This window comes from Capra hircus, chromosome 7 (genome assembly GCF_001704415.2).
Source record: "Capra hircus breed San Clemente chromosome 7, ASM170441v1, whole genome shotgun sequence".
NCBI lineage: Eukaryota > Metazoa > Chordata > Mammalia > Artiodactyla > Bovidae > Capra > Capra hircus.
The window spans coordinates 69,096,227-69,116,816 of NC_030814.1; the positions used below are offsets into that span (position 1 = coordinate 69,096,227).

The 20,590-nt window shown below is 35.6% G+C and overlaps 1 protein-coding gene across 1 annotated transcript; it reads right to left on the reverse strand.

Annotated features, from left to right (window-relative positions):
- On the reverse strand, positions 566 to 1,500 carry LOC102170509 (olfactory receptor 2T33-like). Its single transcript, XM_005682850.2, has one exon. It carries the CDS (start codon positions 1,496 to 1,498, stop codon positions 566 to 568), a length of 933 nt encoding a protein of 310 aa, XP_005682907.2. The 5' UTR covers positions 1,499 to 1,500.

The following is a 20,590-nucleotide window of genomic DNA, read 5'->3' on the forward strand; positions in this document are numbered from 1 at the left end:
ATGTATGGATCCCAATCTGTTTATCTAATTAAAATCATATAATCATGAGAAATAATTCCCTTGAAAACATTTTGATGAATATTTCCTGCAACTTTCATATATACATACATATACATGCATATTTTATATTAATATTGATTATTCATTTGAAATTTATTTTATCAAAATTATATGAAGTAAGCTATAAATTATTTTTTAAAACAATTAGTTACCTTAAAAATAATTCATCTTTACCATAATTAATGATTTTCATTATATACACACAAAAGAACACACCCCAAAATACAAATTACATGGCTGGTGTCCAGCATATCTTATAATGGAATGCCTCAGCCATTTATTCTTATCGCTGTGGTTCAAAGTTCAGAAAAAAGTATCATGACAAAGTATGAACACAGAACACATGTCATTTTAATTAATTTACCAAATATGAATTATATAATGTTTTTAAAATTAATGCAAACTGGGAACATGAAAGCAAAATATATTGACACAAAACAAATTGACACAAAATGAAACCTAAATCTGAGTGATGCCATTATGCCAATAATGCTCACTGTAGAAATCACTGAAAATATTTCTCCAGCCACTTTCTAAAAGCCCCCTTGACTTCTTTATTCCTCACACTGTATATAAGTGGGTTCAACACAGGTGTGAAGATGGTGTAAAAGGCAGAGACTACCTTGTCATGAGCCACTGAACGGTAGGATTTGGGCCGCATGTAGATAAATATGATGGTGCCAAAGAAAAACCCCACCACAGCCAGGTGGGAGGAACAAGTAGCAAAAGCTTTCTTCCTGGCTTCAGCAGAATGCATGCGGAGCACAGTGATCAGGATGAGACCGTAGGAAGCCAAAATGAAAGACACTGGGATCAAAAGCATCAGGACGCAGCAGACGTACATGAAAAATTCGAAAATCACGGTGTCTGTACAGGCAAGGCGAACAAGCGACGGTGCCTCACAAAAGAAGTGGTTGATTTCTCGAGAGTGGCAGTAAGGGAAGCTCAGGGTGACACCAGCCTGCATCAGCCCATCCACCCCTCCCAAAAGCCAGGAGCCGGCTGTCATGTGCAAGCAGAGCTTCTGATTCATGAGGACTGGGTACCGCAGGGGATGACATATAGCCGCATAGCGGTCATAGGCCATGGCCGCTAAGAGAAAGCACTCGCCCCCTTCCAGAGTGACAAACAGGAAGATCTGGGCACCACAGCCAGCAGGAGAGATAGACCTGATGTGCATCAGGTAGTTGCCTACCATTTTGGGAACAACAGTGAGGACCAGCATCACGTCCAAGAGGGAGAGCTGGCTAAGCAGGAAGTACATCGGTGTGCACAGCCGGGAATCCATGTGAATGAGCATGATCATGAAGATATTGCTCATCAGGGAGGTGAGGAAGGTCATGAGCACCACAGAAAAGAAGAATAGATGGGTTTGTGTGTAGTTAAGGAGCCCTAAAAGAATGAAGTTTACTCCCGTGGTGTCATTTGTATTTTCCATGGCTTCAGTTATTCCTAGAAGACAATGAATAATTAGAAAATGATAACTTGCTTAAAAGGAAGCTTGAGCATTTCGTTTTGAAACTTGATCAATGGCACAGAAAAAAAAATGAGACTTGGAGGAAAAATTATGACTTAAATTCTTTCACTGCACCAGATGTTTGGCTTGGCATCCTATCCTCCATATCGTTGTAATTGCACATTATTTTTTATCCAAATAAATTACATATGCATACATAATAATATCAATTACATTTCTATTATTTTTGTATATTTTGTCAGTATGGAGTATCTGAGTAATTGAATCTCTAACTTTTTCACTCCTATCAACTGTTGATTTTTGTTTAAATCCCTCTATATGTAGTACTATTAGATATTGTTATGTGCAATAATTATGGCCAATAATAGAAAAGTTAAAAAAAAAGTTTGTTTTAATATACAAATTCCTTGGTAATGAATGAGCCAGAACTGTTCATTAATCTATCAGATTACTTTTTCAAATTTTCTGTGAATATCTCTTTTCCATGATTAATATTGAGTTGTCTGAATTTTCCTTATAGATTTAAATAATTTCTTATCTGTATTTTATGTACACTGTTCTGATTTGTTCCTTATATAGTAAATATCTTCCTCAGCCTATATAAACATATTAACAATTTTTGTTACATCATGTTGTATATTTGAGCTATTATATATTATTTATTTAACATTAATGGTCTGGATTACATTTGTAGATTGTCTCAGCCCATAACAGTGTGAATGTTATTGGTATAAAACTATTCATTATTCATATGCAAACTGTTTGAATATATGTTCAGAATAAGTTTGGTATTATTTTTCAGTTTTATCTATGCTTATCAAATATATTATCCTTACAAAATGTATTTTTTAGAGTTCATTTTTTATTACATGGTGTGAATCAATAAGGCTCTACCTTTAGGGAGTTGCTGAATAACATGTAGCTCAATATAAAATTCCTCCAGTTAATCCAAGCCAGATTCAGTGCAAATAAGGGATAGAGTTGGACTGTGAAGAAGGCTGAGTGTGGAAGAATTGATGCTTTTGAACTGTGGTGTTGGAGAAGACTCTTGAGAGTCCCTTGGACTGCAAGGAGATTCAACCAGTCCATTCTGAAGGAGATCAGCCCTGGGATTTCTTTGGAAGGACTGTGCTAAAGCTGAAACTCCAGTACTTTGGCCACCTCATGCGAAGAGTTGACTCATTGGAAAAGACTCTGATGCTGGGAGGGATTGGGGACAGGAGGAGAAGGGGACGACAGAGGATGAGATGGCTGGATGGCATCACTCACTCAATGGAGATGAGTCTGAGTGACCTCCGGGAGTTGGTGCTGGACAGGGAGGCCTGGCGTGCTGCGATTCATGGGGTCACAAAGAGTCGGACACGACTGAGCGACTGAACTGAACTGAACTGAACTGAACTGAAAGGGATAGAGACTGAATTACAGAATACTTAAATAACATGAAAAAAATCCAAAATCATGTCAAAATTCACTTAGGAAATATTTTTGAGATTTATGTAGGTGCTGTATGCTTAGTCACTTCAGTCAAATTCAACTCTTTTTGACCTCAGGTAACCGACACCCTTATTGAGTTAGTTTCCTGACTTCTGATTCAGGAAATTCATAGGTTGCTAGACTGTCTTCCAGCACTATCTTCATTTGCTCTGCTGGGATTCACTTTCTGCTCTCTATTCAAATTGAAAACTATCAACTAATCAACTAATCTTCATGCTTAAGACAAGCTTCTAGACATATTTTTCTTTCTTTTTGACATATTTTTCATATGATGAGTTACTTTAAATATGATTTTGAAAGTCTTGCATGGATTTACAATTGAAGAATAAACTATTTTAAACTAATAGCTTTCAAACAATTCATTATGATAACCTCACACATTTAATTCAGTGTTATATTTCCAAATAAAAACTCATGTAAAATACCTACATGTTTCACATTTAAGCAAAAGGAAATCTAAAATTCAGAAAGCCATGTTGCTCACTAATGATACACATTAAAAATTAGAGAACTGATAGCAGCCTTTGTCTTTCTAATCCAATAGAATGTTTCTCTTTAATTTTATGATCTAGAAGTAATGAATTCAGAAGTAGGCTTTTTGAGTTTGAACATCTATGCCACTGATGAGTAGTTGAATGAATTTTAGTAATTTAAATAGAGGTTAAAATAGTTTCATTATGTGAAAAACTGATATGAAAAATGTTATCTATTTCTTTTCGGATTATTTGGTAATTAGGAGAACAAGTATAGATAAGTGCATTATAAACTGTATGGCACAATAAAATAACTCTGCAAAAATTAGCCTTAATAATACATTGCTGCTATTAATATCAGCCATAAATAGATGTTTTTCACCAGAACAATTTGTAAGTAAAATCAGAAATTGAGAATTGTCATATAATATATTTCAACTCATTTTTTAAATTAGAAACAATTTAGGTGATATAGTATTTACAATATCTTTATGGGTTGGACTATATTCCATCCACTATTTATGAGCTCTTTGAATACAGAACAAAGATATATGATCATAGTAAGTTTAGTCATTCTAAGACTATAAGTTCTTCAATTATTACTAATTGTGAAACGCTTTCTTATGTATTTTCATGATCAGTCACTAAGTTGTGTCCAACTCTGTGAACTCATGGACTGTAGCCCACCAGGCTCCTCTGTCCATGGGATTTTCCAAGCAAGAATCCCAGAGTGGGTTGTCATTTCCTTCTCCATCTTATGCTTTTACTGTAAGAGTTTTAATGTGTCATGGAACTTATTAGACATGAAATAATATATTTCCTCCTTAAAAATTTTAAAGCACTAGAATAAAAATGTGAAATATTGTTTTATGTTATTTCATGTAGTTTGACAAAGTTCAAAGAATAAGATAGATTTCAGAGTCAATAGAATATCTAGACATCTATGTTATTGTTCTGCACATTGAAAGCAGTATAAAATCACCTGTTGTTGTTTTTCCAGTTGTATAAAACCTAAAAATCCTTTTCTATCCATTGTTTCATTTCTGTCTCCACTTTAATGTGGGTTCCCTAGAATTAGCAAAGTTTTGCCCTGCTTGGCTATCCGTGATGCTCTGTGTTACATGCTTTTTGTCAAATAAATTGTTCTGACTCTTGTATAGCATTTCTCTTCAATTTGCCCATATATTTTAAAGCTGAAGAGACTCTAATTCCACATCAGCATGCTACAGTTGTGACAACTCAGACATATATGGATAATAATTATAGAAATTATTTCAAGTACTATGCTAACATCTTGATATGCATTCTCATAAAATGTCACAATAGCTAAATGAAGTAGACATTAATATTTTAGAATCACACACTTAAAAGAATTTGACTAAATTATTTTTTCCATGGAAAATCAAGGGGAGAAACCATGTAGCAAAGAAAGCAACATATGTTCAGAATCCACATTCTGGAAATTAAGTTTTCATGCTAAGTTACATCCCTTATTTTTGCTGTTGTTGTTGTTCCAGTTGTCATCTTGATAGTGAGAAGATAGATACTTTGAGTAAACAACAAAATAAAATAATAGACTCTCAAACTTATGTGCTGGATTACATGGTTATTTTTCTTATATTTAAGTAAAAAAGCAAAAGTCCGACTCTTTGGGACCCCATGGACTATTCATTTCTCGGAATTCTCCAGGCCAGAATACTGTCTCCAGGGGATCTTCCTAACTCAGGGATCGAACCCTGGTCTACCTGTACCGCAGGTGGATTTTTTACCAGCTGAACCCCAAAGGATTCTTCCTTGATAGCTCAGTTGGTAAAGAACCCGCTTGTAATGCAGGAGACCACGGTTCAATTCCTGGATCAAAGAATCCCAAGAATACTGGAGTGGGTAGCCTATCCTTTCTCCAGGGTATCTTCTCTGTACAGGAGTAGAACTGGGGTCTCCTGCATTGCAGGCAGATTCTTTATCAACTGGCTATCGGGGAAGCCTTATTTGGAGGCATATCAATCTATGAAAATAAATATGGGAGCTCTGGATCAGGCCTTGCCTGTATTCCATACCCTTGTGAGCACCCCTGAATTTGGGATTCCCTTGTGGCTCAGCTGATAGAGAATCCACCTGCAATGAGGGAAACCTGGGTTCGATTCCTGGGTTGGGAAGATGCCCTGCAGAAGGGAAAGGCTGCCCACTCTAGTACTGTGGCCTAGAGAATTCCATGGGGACAACCAGTTGGACACGACTGAGAGACTTTCATTTATTAATAATTAATAAATTAGTTAAATTATGAAAACTATTGGTCATATTCACTCTGGATTGATGCAATTCCTAATATCAGTTTTGCTGGCAAATAAATCTCATTGCAAAGAAATGGAGCAAATTTATAAAAATATTTGCTTAAATACAAGGTATATACATATATATATATATATATATATATATATATATTAATGTTAGTTTAACCAAGAGAACACAGAAACTTTTGGCCTTTCATAAAGATTAATAAAGAACTCCCTCAGAGGATTCCAGGTCATCCACAAATCAAGCAGCAGGAATTGAGGTAAGTGTGTAGTCCCATGCCTCAAACAGAGACCTTTCTATTTTGTACTCTAGCAGCTGTAAATTCCATGATGTTAGGCACATTCCTTACACTCAATGGGTCTCAAATTTTTGTTTTGAAAATAAAATACATAATTACATTATAAGGTTTTTACAATGGCACCCCACTCCAGTATTCTTGCTTGGAAAATCCCATGGATGAAGGAGCCTGGATGGCTGCAGTCCATGGGGTCACTAAGAGTTGGACACAACTAAGCGACTTTACTTTCAGTTTTCACTTTCAGTTTTCACTTTCATGCATTGGAGAAGGAAATGGCAACCCACTCCAGTGTTCTTGCCTGGAGAATCCCAAGGATGGTGGAGCCTGGTGGGCTGCCGTCTATGGGGTCGCACAGAGTCGGACACGACTGAAGTGACTTAGCATATAAGAGTAAAATAAAATAGTGTAAAAGAATGCTTAATTTGATTAACAAAAGTTGTGTGAGTTCTTATAAAAAGTAGTCACTACTGTTTTTATGTACTAAAAAGCTATCACTTTTCTGAAAGAATACTAACAAATAGGATATAGGGTTGGAGCTTGACCAAATTCCAAGTCTGAAGAGCTCTTCCATATACTGTGCAAAATTGCAATTTGATAAATTCATGTAATATTCGCATACAAAATGCAATTTCATTATAAAGAAATTCACATATTAAAAATAATTTTTTATAAATTAAAAGTTGGATTTAAGTTTCCTTTGATAATATGCATTACCAATTGGAATATAATGAAAAATGTGTAGGATAAAATTTAAAATCTCCATAGGAGTTTGGCAATATTGAATGAGAATTGTAGAACTACCCTTATCCTTTGGAGCGGCTGATAACATGTTTTTTCTAGATTTCATTCTTTAAAATATCTCAAATGAAAATGAAAAATGCCATGTATACATAAAATGATTTTGAAGTTGCTTTAAAATGTGTAATGAAAATATATATAATGGAAATATTAAATTGCAGTGTGCATTACAATGTAACAGAATGGTCTTACTATCACGTTAATTGAAAGAGGCAAACTCACATTTGAAATTTTTCTCAGAAAGTAAAAGGAAATAATTATGATGCTGCTGAATTAATTTTAGATACTTTAATTTCTCTCTTTTCAAACTGTTATGAATTATTATGCTTTCTTAAAATTATAAAGATAAAATACTCAAGTACACTAGAGAATACTACCCCAAGTTTTATACATTCAAAGTCCTGGTACTCACCTATCACAGAACAGCCACTATGCAGATGACGCCTAGTCTTCATAGCTCTGGCCCCTGGATCACTGCTTAAATCTTGCCAGTTTATTCCATTTTAATATAAATGCAGGAGCTTAGGTCTCCCTAAGCAAAACCTTAGGGAGTCCTGAGTTCCAGGCTCTGGAAATGACAGTGGGAACACATTTAGCAGATACAGATGACCAAGTGCTATTTCCATTTATTGCCTCTATGCAGATTATTTTCAGTCTCAGAATATCTGATTTCTAGGTAAAATGTCATGGTTCACTCACATAATACTAAAATCAGGCTATGACTATTTTGAAAGTGAGATTCCCTTAATAATGGTATTAAGATAACATGCATAAAATACTTATCTCATACCCAAGAATGTCTCTAATCCCATTAGCCTATACTCCACTAATAACCCATTGGCCAAGAAATACTAGTAATTACATAGAGGGCATAGTGTTATAGAAACATCTTGTCCCCAAAGGCATTCTTTGAATTCTTCTGTTCTTGAATATTTCTACCTATATGATTTAAGTTACATCATTTTTCTGAGATTAAATTTAATCATCTATAAAAGGGGGGCGTAATAATGTCTCTCTCAACATTATTTGTAGAGTTTAATATATAAAATGAATATGATGCACTAATACATAAAAAAGTGTTGGCTGACTTCTTTCCTTTCACTCTAGTCTAGCAGACAATCTTGCCCTCTGATACTGAGAGAAGTTACTTTAAAAAAGAATAAAAAGAGAATTTTTCACTTGTCAACAAATACTTTCTTTTTTTTAATACAATATTGTAAAGTAAAAATAAAATAAAATCTGAAAAAAAAGAAAGTACCACTAAAAACAACAACAACAAAAATACTTCCTTATATCTAGAAGATTATTACAATGATTAACTAATTACCAAAACATTAGAATTCAATAACTTATGATTGAACCACTCTGTGTAAGAAGTGATTGGGAAGTAAAAGAGATGATTTAACACATTAATTGATTTTGCTAGGATTCTCCAAACCAGTAGAGAAAATTGTATATAAATTTATATTTAAAAAGGTATTTACCTATAAACATAATTAATGGAGTAAAAGAAGAGAAAAAAAAATATATATATATACACACATATCTGTACATGCATAAATCAAATGCTGGTAATTCTAGATAATTTAAATAAGAAAAAATAATAACAATGCTGATTAATAATGATATCAATATCAAGTTTCAAAAACTTTTTTGAGGAATTACTGAGTATTCTGCATTGTGCCAAAAAGTTTATTAACATGAATACAATTAAATAATTTTGACTAAGGAATACTCTTCTGTTACATAAACTGGAAACACCCTATAATTCACTGAAATCATTGCAATCTTATACTTCTTAAATTACTGAGTTGTAGAGGGAGAGGGTGGGATGATTTGGGAGAATGACATTCTAACATGTATACTATCATGTAAGAATTGAATCGCCAGTCTATGTCTGATGCAGGATACAGCATGCTTGGAACTGGTGCATGGGGATGACCCAGAGAGATGTTATGGGGAGGGAGGTAGGAGGGGGGTTCATGTTTGGGAATGCATGTAAGAATTAAAGATTTTAAAATTTAAAAAAATTTTAAAAAAAATTAAAATAAAATAAAATAAAATAAATACATTTTAAATTGTATTGAAGTATATAAATGTATATAATAAAGTAAAAAACATATAATAGCACAGTAAGATAAACTATCCCCTTTTAAAATCCAAGCATTAAATGCTATACAAATGGTGTAGGTAAATAAATACAATAGTCTTCATCTGAGAAATTCACACCCTGAAGTTCAGAACTGGCTAAGTATTACTAGTTAGGGTTTGGTGTTGCTTAAAGCAGACCTCGGTGTTCTATTAAAATAAAGAATTTTGTGGACATCCATGTAGTTAGCATAAACACAGCCATCCAAGTATGTCCACACTCTAATCTCTGCAACTTGATAGTATGTTAAGTTACCTGGCAAAGCAAAGTCAAGGTTACAAATGAAATTAAAAGCAATAATCAGCTGACTTTAAAATAAAGAGATTATCCTAGATTATCTAGGTAGGCATGAAGAAATCACAAGAATCTTTCTTTTTTTTAATTAATTAATTAATTTATTTATTTTTAATTTTAAAATCTTTAATTCTTACATGCGTTCCCAAACATGAACTCCCCTCCCACCTCCCTCCAAAGTGAGGCAAAAGTGAGAATCGGAGAAATGGCAGTGTGAGAAGGACTCAGGTCCAATGTTGCTAGCTTTGGAGATTAGGAAAGTGGGTCACCATCCAAGCAATGCAATAGGCATCCAAATGGTGGAAAGACAAGAAAACTATTCCCTCCCAGAGTTTCCATGAGAAATGCTGCCTGTCACCTCCTTAATTTTAGCCCTGAAAATAATTTCAGACTCCTGACATCCTGAAGAATAAGATAACAGATAATATTATGTGTTGTTTAAATCATTAAGAGTATAATAATTTTTTTATAATAGCAATAGGAAACTATTAACTTCAACATCAAGAATGGCAATTCTGTGACTATGATAGACCAAAGCAACGACAACAAAAAAAGACCACACCAAAATTCTGTCTGATCACAGGCACAACATGAACATTGTCCAAGGCACGAAAGTTACCAACTATGTCATTTTCCTACTTAACATGAATAGCTATGACTTTTTTTAAAACCAATTACTGTGTTAGCATTGGTGCAATGTGCCTTCACTATAAATAACCTTTATTAAAATACTATAGTTGTTTTTTTTTTTTTTTAAATATACTGAAACACAAATTGTCTTCCTGACAGCAGACAATCAGGAGCAAAGCACCTGTTCTTAAACCCTTCCAAAATCACCTAACACAAACCAAGAAAGCACAAGTTATTTCTGACACCCTATTCATATATCTTACATTTCCCCTATGGTGGATGTTCTCTCTCATTGAAACAAGAAATAAACTCAACATTTTCAAATACAAATGTGTTCCCAGGGATTTCTGATTAGTTAGCATTGAATATCACCAAAAACTCTGTTATTCCATCTAAAAGATAACTCTTCTGCTGACTTTGGATATTTTAACCTACAGATCAAAAACAATCATAGATCAAATACTTCTTTTTTCTTTTCTCAAAATTATATTTGAGAAATTCATGCATAACTTTTGAGGAGCTACCATCTTTTAAAAGTTTATTTAACATACAAAGTTCCATTGAATCAATGTGCTGTTGGCTGTAAAGTCTCTGAGTCATGTCCAACTCTTTTGCAACCCCATGAACTATAGCCCACCAAGCTGCTCTCTCCATGGGATTTCCCAGGCAAGAATACTAGAATAGGTAGCCATTTCCTTCTCCATGGTATCTTCCTGATACAGGGATCAAACCCAAGTCTCCTGCATTGGCAGGCAGATCTTTTACCACTGAACCAACAGCTAAGCTCCTAATTGAAATAGAATGATTTATTCTTTCAATGTTAGTGAATATTTGAATAGTGTCATGTTTAAGAATGATACAAATTTCATATAAAAGATAAACTCAAATGGATTAGGGACTTAAATGTAAGACTGGAAACCATAAAACTCTTAGAAGGAAATATAGGCAGAACACTATTTGACATATATTGCAGCAATATTTTTTGACTCTGTCCTTTATGGAAAAGTAAATGGATATGAGAGTTGGACTGTGAAGAAAGCTGAGTGCCGAAGAATTGATGCTTTTGAACTTCGGTGTTGGAGAAGAATCTGGAGAGTCCCTTGGACTGCAAGGAGATCCAACCAGTCCATTCTAAAGGAGATCAGTCCTGGGTGTTCTTTGGAAGGAATGATGCTAAAGCTGAAACTCCAGTACTTTGGCCACCTCATGAGAAGAGTTGACTCATTGGAAAAGACTCTGATGCTGGGAGGGATTGGAGGCAGGAGGAAAAGGGGACGACAGAGGATGAGATGGCTGGATGGCATCACCGACTCGATGTACTTGAGTTTGAGTGAACTCTGGGAGATAGTGATGGACAGGGAGGCCTGGCGTGCTGCGATTCATGGGGTCGCAAAGAGTCAGACACCACTGAGTGACTGAACTGAACTGAAACAGAAACAAAAATAAATAAGTATTTCTCCATCTATGATCCACCTCCCAGAATTCTGGAAATAAAAACAAAAATAAACAAATGGGATCTAATTAAAATTAAAAGCTTCTGCACAACAAAGGAAACTATAAGCAAGGTGAAAAGACAACCTTCTGAATGGGAGAAAATAATAGCAAATGAAACAACTGACTAACAACTAATCTCAAAAATATACAAGCAACTTATGCAACTCAATTCCAGAAAAATAAACGACCCAATCAAAAAATGGGCCAAAGAACTAAATAGACATTTCTCCAAAGAAGACATACAGATGGCTAACAAACACATGAAAAGATGCTCAACATCACTCATTATTAGAGAAATGCAAATCAAAACCACAATGAGGTACCACTTCACACCAGTCAGAATGGCTGCGATCCAAAAATCTGCAAGCAATAAATGCTAGAGAGGGTGTGGAGAAAAGGGAACCCTCCTACACTGTTGGTGGGAATGCAAACTAGTACAGCCACTATGGAAAACAGTGTGGAGATTCCTTAAAAAATTGCAAATAGAACTACCTTATGACCCAGCAATCCCACTGCTGGGCATACACACCAAGGAAACCAGAATTGAAAGAGACACATGCACCCCAATGTTCATCGCAGCACTGTTTATAATAGCCAGGACATGGAAACAACCTAGATGTCCATCAGCAGATGAATGGATAAGAAAGCCGTGGTACATATACACAATGGAGTATTACTCAGCCGTTAAAAAGAATACATTTGAATCAGTTCTGATGAGATGGATAAAACTGGAGCCGATTATACAGAGTGAAGTAAGCCAGAAAGAAAAATACCAATGCAGTATACTAACACATATATATGGAATTTAGAAAGATGGTAATGATGACCCTGTATGCGAGCCAGCAAAAGAGACACAGATGTGTATAGCAGACTTCTGGACTCAGAGGGAGAGGGAGAGGGTGGGATCATTTGGGAGAATGGCATTGAAACATGTATACTATCATGTAAGAATCAAATCACCAGTCTATGTCCAATGCAGGATACAGCATGCTTGGGGCTGGTGCACGAGGATGACCAAGAGGGATGTTGTGGGGAGGGAGGTGGGAGGGGAGTTCATGTTTGGGATCGCATGTACACCATTGGTGGATTCATGTCAATGTGTGGCAAAACCAATAGAGTATTGTAAAGTAAAATAAAGTAAAAATAAAAATTTTAAAAAATAATACATAGATTAAATAAGTAGGATTGAACTAAACTTAAAAGCTTTCAAACAGCAAAGGAAACTATTGGCAGACTGAAAAGAAAACCTAAGAAATGGGAGAAAATATTTATGAGTTATATGACCCACCAGGGGTTGCTATCTAAAATAAATAAGCAGCTCATATAACTCAACAGCAAAACAAAAACAAAAACAAAAGAACAGGCTTTATGAACATAATATCTTCATAGTTTATTTCCCAAAAACATACAGATTTCCAACAGGCACTTGAAAAAATATACAACATTGCTATTTATCAGAGAAATCCAAGCTATAATGAAATGTCACCTCACGTTTATCAGAATGGCTATCATAAAAAAGACAACAAATAACAAATATTGGCAAAGAAGTAGAGAAAAAGGAACCCTTGTACACTGTTGGTGCTCCTCTAGATTGGTATATGCATTATGGAAAGCAGTACGGGGTTTCTTCAAAAAACTAAACTTAGAACTACTGTAGTATCAAGAAGTTCCAATCTTTCATATGTATTTGAAGAAAACAGAAACACTAATTCAAAAAGATACAAAAGATAGGTGCACCCAAATGCTCAGAGCAGAATTATATATATATTACTTAAAGCAACCAAGATACAGAAATAACCTAAGTGCCAATCTGCAGACAAAGACATAAAGAAAATATGGCATATATATGTAATGGAATTGGATTCTCTGATAGCTCAGCTGATAAAGAGTCGTTTGCAATGCAGGAGACCCCAGCTCTATTTCTGGGTTGTGAAAATCCCCTGGAAGAGGGCATGGCAACCCACTCTAGTATTCTTCCTTGGAGACTCCCCAAGGACAGAGGAGCCTGATGGGTTACAGTCCATGGGGTCACAAAGAATCAAACATGACTGAGTAACTATGTGTTGCTAAGTCTTACAGGTGTTGCTAAAGGAGTTCTTGATCTGACCCATAGTCAGTTCCCTGTGACTGACTGTAGAGGCTTCTTCATCTTTGTCTGCAGAGAATACAATCAAAGAATTGTATGCACCTATCTTTTGTATCTTTTTGAATTAATGTTTCTGTTTTCTTCAAATACATATGAAGGATTTGAACTTCTTGATACTATAGTAGTTCTAATTTTAGTTTTTTGAAGAAACCCCATACTGCTTTCCATAATGCATATACCAAAAATACACCTGCAAAGGCTAACAGGTGTCCTTAGCACTGGACACCATAGGAAGGAGTAGGCAGTACTTGGGTGGCATTTCAAAAATGACAGAATGATCTCGGTTGATTTTCAAGGCAAACCATTCCATATCACAGTAATCCAAGTCTATGTCCCAACCGTTAATAATGAAGAGGCTAAAGTTGAATGATTCTGTTAAGACCTACAAGAACTTCTAGAACCAACACCAAAAAAAGATGTCCTCATCATAGGGGTCTGAAATGCAAAAGTAGGAAGTCAAGAGATACTTGGAGTAATGGGAAAGTTTGGCCTTGGAGTACAAAATGAAGCAGGACAAAGGCTAACAGGGTTTTGCCAAGAAAACTCACTGGCTATAGCAAACACCCACTTTCAAGAACAAAAGAGATAACTGTACATATGGATATCATCAGATGGTCAATACTGAAATCAGATTGATTTTATTCTTTGCAGACAAAGATGAAGAAGCTCTCTACAGTCAGTCACAGGGAACTGACTATGGCTCAGATCATGAACTCCTTATTGCCAAATTCGGACTTAAATTATAGGAGCCCCGCAATATGTAAGACAAATGCTAACAAGTATGAAAGGGGAAATCAACAATAACACAATAATAGTGGGAGACTTTAATACCCCACTCACACATATGGACAGATCAACTAAACAGAAAATTAACAAAGAAACGCAAACTTTAAATGATACATTAGATCAGTTAGACCTAATTGATATCTATAGGACATTTCACCCCAAAACAATGAATTTCACTTTTTTTCCAAGTGCTCATGGAACCTTCTCCAGGATAGATCACATCCTGGGCCATAAATCTAAACTTGATAAATTCAAAAAAATCGAAATCATTCCAAGCATCTTTTCTGACCATAATGCATTAAGATTAGATCTCAATTACAGGAGAAAAACTATTAAAAATTCCAACATATGGAGGTTGAACAACACACTTCTGAATAACCAACAAATCACAGAAGAAATCAAAAAAGAAATCAAAATATGCATAGAAACTAATGAAAATGAAAACACAACAACCCAAAACCTGTGGGACACTATAAAAGCAGTGCTAAGAGGAAAGTTCATAGCAATACAGGCATACCTCAAGAAACAAGAAAAAAGTCAAATAAATAACCTAACTCTGCAACTAAAGCAACTAGAAAAGGAAGAGTTGGAGAACCCCAGAGTTAGTAGAAGGAAAGAAATCTTAAAAATTAGGGCAGAAATAAATGCAAAAGAAACAAAAGAGACCATAGCAAAAATCAACAAAGCCAAAAGCTGGTTCTTTGAAAGGATAAATAAAATTGACAAACCATTAGCCAGACTCATCAAGAAGCAAAGAGAGAAAAATCAAATCAATAAAATTAGAAATGAAAATGGAGAGATCACAACAGACAACACAGAAATACAAAGGATCATAAGAGACTACTATCAGCAGTTGTATGCCAATAAAATGGACAACGTGGAAGAAATGGACAAATTCTTAGAAAAGTACAATTTTCCAAAACTGAACCAGGAAGAAATAGAAAATCTTAACAGACCCATCACAAGCACAGAAATTGAAATGGTAATCAGAAATCTTCCAGCAAACAAAAGCCCAGGTCCAGACGGCTTCACAGCTGAATTCTACCAAAAATTTCGAGAAGAGCTAACACCTATCCTCCTCAAACTCTTCCAGAAAATTGCAGAGGAAGGTAAACTTCCAAACTCATTCTATGAGGCCACCATCACCCTAATACCAAAACCTGACAAAGATGTCACAAAAAAGGAAAACTACAGGCCAATATCACTGATGAACATAGATGCAAAAATCCTCAACAAAATTCTAGCAATCAGAATCCAACAACACATTAAAAAGACCATACACCATGACCAAGTGGGCTTTATCCCAGGGATGCAAGGATTCTTCAATATCCGCAAATCAATCAATGTAATTCACCACATTAACAAATTGAAAAATAAAAACCATATGATTATCTCAATAGATGCAGAGAAGGCCTTTGACAAAATTCAACATCCATTTATGATAAAAACTCTCCAGAAAGCAGGAATAGAAGGAACATACCTCAACATAATAAAAGGTATATATGACAAACCCACAGCAAACATTATCCTCAATGGTGAAAAATTGAAAGCATTTCCCCTAAAGTCAGGAACAAGACAAGGGTGTCCACTTTCACCGCTACTATTCAACATAGTTCTGGAAGTTTTGGCCACAGCAATCAGAGCAGAAAAAGAAATCAAAGGAATCCAAATTGGAAAAGAAGAAGTAAAACTCTCACTGTTTGCAGATGACATGATCCTCTACATGGAAAACCCTAAAGACTCCACCAGAAAATTACTAGAGCTAATCAATGAATATAGTAAAGTTGCAGGATATAAAATCAACACACAGAAATCCCTTGCATTCCTATACACGAATAATGAGAAAGTAGAAAAAGAAATTAAGGAAACAATTCCATTCACCATTGCAACGAAAAGAATAAAATACTTAGGAATATATCTACCTAAAGAAACTAAAGACCTATATATAGAAAACTATAAAACACTGATGAAAGAAATCAAAGAGGACACTAATAGATGGAGAAATATACCATGTTCATGGATCGGAAGAATCAATATAGTGAAAATGAGTATACTACCCAAAGCAATTTACAAATTCAACGCAATCCCTATCAAGCTACCAGCCACATTTTTCACAGAACTAGAACAAATAATTTCAAGATTTGTATGGAAATACAAAAAACCTCGAATAGCCAAAGCAATCTTGAGAAAGAAGAATGGAACTGGAGGAATCAACTTGCCTGACTTCAGGCTCTACTACAAAGCCACAGTCATCAAGACAGTATGGTACTGGCACAAAGACAGACATATAGATCAATGGAACAAAATAGAAAGCCCAGAGATAAATCCACACACATATGGACACCTTATCTTTGACAAAGGAGGCAAGAATATACAATGGAGTAAAGACAATCTCTTTAACAAGTGGTGCTGGGAAAACTGGTCAACCACTTGTAAAAGAATGAAACTAGATCACTTTCTATCACCGTACACAAAAATAAACTCAAAATGGATTAAAGATCTAAATGTAAGATCAGAAACTATAAAACTCCTAGAGGAGAACATAGGCAAAACACTCTCAGACATAAATCACAGCAGGATCCTCTATGATCCACCTCCCAGAATTCTGGAAATAAAAGCAAAAATAAACAAATGGGATGTAATTAAAATTAAAAGCTTCTGTACAACAAAGGAAAATATAAGCAAGGTGAAAAGACAGCCTTCTGAATGGGAGAAAATAATAGCAACTGAAACAACTGACAAACAACTAATCTCAAAAATATACAAGCAACTTATGCAGCTCAATTCCAGAAAAATAAATGACCCAATCAAAAAATGGGCCAAAGAACTAAGTAGACATTTCTCCAAAGAAGACATACGGATGGCTAACAAACACATGAAAAGATGCTCAACATCACTCATTATTAGAGAAATGCAAATCAAAACCACAATGAGGTACCACTTCACACCAGTCAGAATGGCTGCGATCCAAAAATCTGCAAGCAATAAATGCTGGAGAGGGTGTGGAGAAAAGGGAACCCTCCTACACTGTTGGTGGGAATGCAAACTAGTACAGCCACTATGGAGAACAGTGTGGAGATTCCTTAAAAAATTGCAAATAGAACTACCTTATGACCCAGCAATCCCACTTCTGGGCATACACACCGAGGAAACCAGAATTGAAAGAGACACATGTACCCCAATGTTCATCGCAGCACTGTTTACAATAGCCAGGACATGGAAACAACCTAGATGTCCATCAGCAGATGAATGGATAAGAAAGCAGTGGTACATATACACAATGGAGTATTACTCAGCCGTTAAAAAGAATTCATTTGAATCAGTTCTGATGAGATGGGTGAAACTGGAGCCAATTATACAGAGTGAAGTAAGCCAGAAAGAAAAACACCAATACAGTATACTAACGCATATATATGGAATTTAGGAAGATGGCAATGACGACCCTGTATGCAAGACAGGAAAAAAGACACAGATGTATATGCCAGACTTTTGGACTCGGGGGGGGGGGGGAGAGGGTGGGATGTTTTGGGAGAATGGGAATTATAACATGTATACTGTCATGTAAGAATTGAATCGCCAGTCCATGTCTGACGTATGGTGCAGCTTGCTTGGGGCTGGTGCATGGGGATGACCCAGAGGGATGTTGTGGGGAGGGAGGTGGGAGGGGGGTTCATGTTTGGGAACGCATGTAAGAATTAAAGATTTTAAAATTAAAAAAAAAAATAAAAAATTAAAATTAAAAAAAAAAAAAAGAAATGATTCCAAAAAAAAAAAAAAAAAAAAAAAGAAAGTAGGGAAAAACCACTAGACCATTCATAATGATCTAAATCAAATCCCTTATAATTATACAGGGAAAGTTACAAAGAGATTCAAGGTATTAGACCTGATAGAATGCCTGAAGAACTATGGAAAGAGGTTGTAACACTGTACAGTTGGCGGTAATCAAAACTATCCCCAAGAAAAAGAAATGCAAAAAGGCAAAATGATTGTCTGAGGAGGCCTTACACATAGCGAAAAAAGAAGAGAAATGAAAGTCAAAGGAGAAAAGAAATGATATACCATCTGAATGCAGAGTTCCAAAGAAGAGCAAGAAGAGATAAGAAAGCCTTCCTAAGTGAACAATGAGAAGAAATAAAGGAAAACAATAGAATGGGAAATACAAGAGATCTCTTCAAGAAAATTAGAGATATCAAAGTAACATTTCATGAAAAGATGGGCACAATAAAGGACAGAAATGGCAGGAATTTAAGAGAAGCAGAAGACAAAAGGTGACAAGAATACACAGGAGAACTGTACAAAAAAGATCTTCATTACTCAGATAATCACAATTGTGTGATTATTCACCTAGAACCAGATGTCTTGGAGTGTGAAGTCAAGTGGGCCTTAGTAAGCATTACTACCAACAAAGCTAGTAGAGGTGATGAATTTCCAGCTGAGATATTTCAAATCCTAAAAGATGATGCTATTTAAGTGCTGTGCTGAATATATTAGCAAATTTGGAAAACTCAGTAGTGGCCACAAGATTGAAAAAGGTCAGTTTTCATTTCAAATGCTCAAGAAGGACAACACCAAAAAATATTCAAGCTACCATATGATTGCACTCATTTCACATGATAGCAAAGTAATAGTCAAAAGTTTCCAAGCTAGGCTTCAGTAGTATGTGAACCAATAGCTTACAGATGTACAAGCATCACTTTTTGGATTTAAAATAGCTCAACTGGAATTCCATCGCCTCCACTAGCTTTGTTCATGATTCCTAAGGCCCACTTGACTTCACATTCCAGGATATATGGCTCTAGGTGAGTGATCACACCATCATGGTTATCTGGGTCATGAACACCTTTTTTGTATAGTTCTTCTGTGTATTCTTGCCCCCTCTTCTTGATATCTTCTGCTTCTGTTAGGTCCATTCCATTTCTGCCCTCTATTATGCCCATCTTTGTATGAAATCATCCCTTGGTATTTCTAATTTTCTCGAAAATATCACTAGTCTTTCCCATTCTGTTGTTTTCCTCCATTTCTTTGCATTGATCACCGAGGAAGACTTTCTTATCTCTCCTTCCTATTCTTTGGAACTCTGCTTTCAAATGAGTACATCTTTCTTTTTCTCCTTTGCCTTTCACTTCTGTTCTTTCCTAAGCTATTTATAAGGCCTCCTCATATAATCATTTTGCCTTTTTGCATTTCCTTTTCTTGGGATGGTCTTGATCACTGCCTCCTGTACAATGTTCCAAACTTCTGTCCATAGTTCTTCAGGCACTCTTTCTATCAGATCCACTCCCTTGAATCTATTTCTCACTTCTACTATAAAATTGTAAGGTATTTGATTTAGCTCATTATGAATGGTTTAGTGGTTTTCCCTACTTTCTTCAATTTAAGTCTGAATTTGGCAGTAAGGAGTTCAGGATCTGAGCTACAGTCAGTTCCCGGTCTTATTTTCCTGACTGTATAGAGCTTCTCCATCTTTGGCTGCAAAGAATATGATCAATCTGATTTCAGTATTGACCACCTGGTGATGTCCATGTGTAGAGTCTTCTCTTGTGTTTGTGGAAGTGGGTTTTTGCTGTGACCGGTGTGTTCTCTTGGCAAATCTCTGTTAGCCTTTGTCCTGCTTCATTTTGTACTCCAAGGCCAAATTAGCCTGTTACTCCAGGTATCTTTTGATTTCCTACTTTTGCATTCTAGTTCCCTGTCATACTACCATACTACCCAGCAATTCCACTTCTGGGCATATACACGGAGGAAACCAGAGTTGAATGAGACACATATATCCCAACGTTCATTGCAGCACTATTTACAACAACTAGGAAATGAAAGCAACCAAGATGTCTATTAACAGATGAAAGGATAAGGAAATTGTGATACATATACACAGTGGAATATTACTAAGCTATAAAAGGAACACATTTGAGTCAGTTCTAACGAGGCAGATGAACCTAAAACCTGTTATACAGACTGAAGTAAGTCAGGAAGTGAAAGACAAATGCTGTATATTGATGCATATATATATGGAATTTAGAAAGACAGTACTGATAATCCTACATTCAGGGCAACAAAGGAGACGCAGATGTAAAAAACAGTCTTTTGGTCTCAGTGGGGGAAGGCAAGAGTGGGATTATTTGAAAGAATAGCATTGGAACCTGTACATTACCTTATGTAAAACAGAAAACTAGTGCAAGTTCGAGCATGAAGCAGG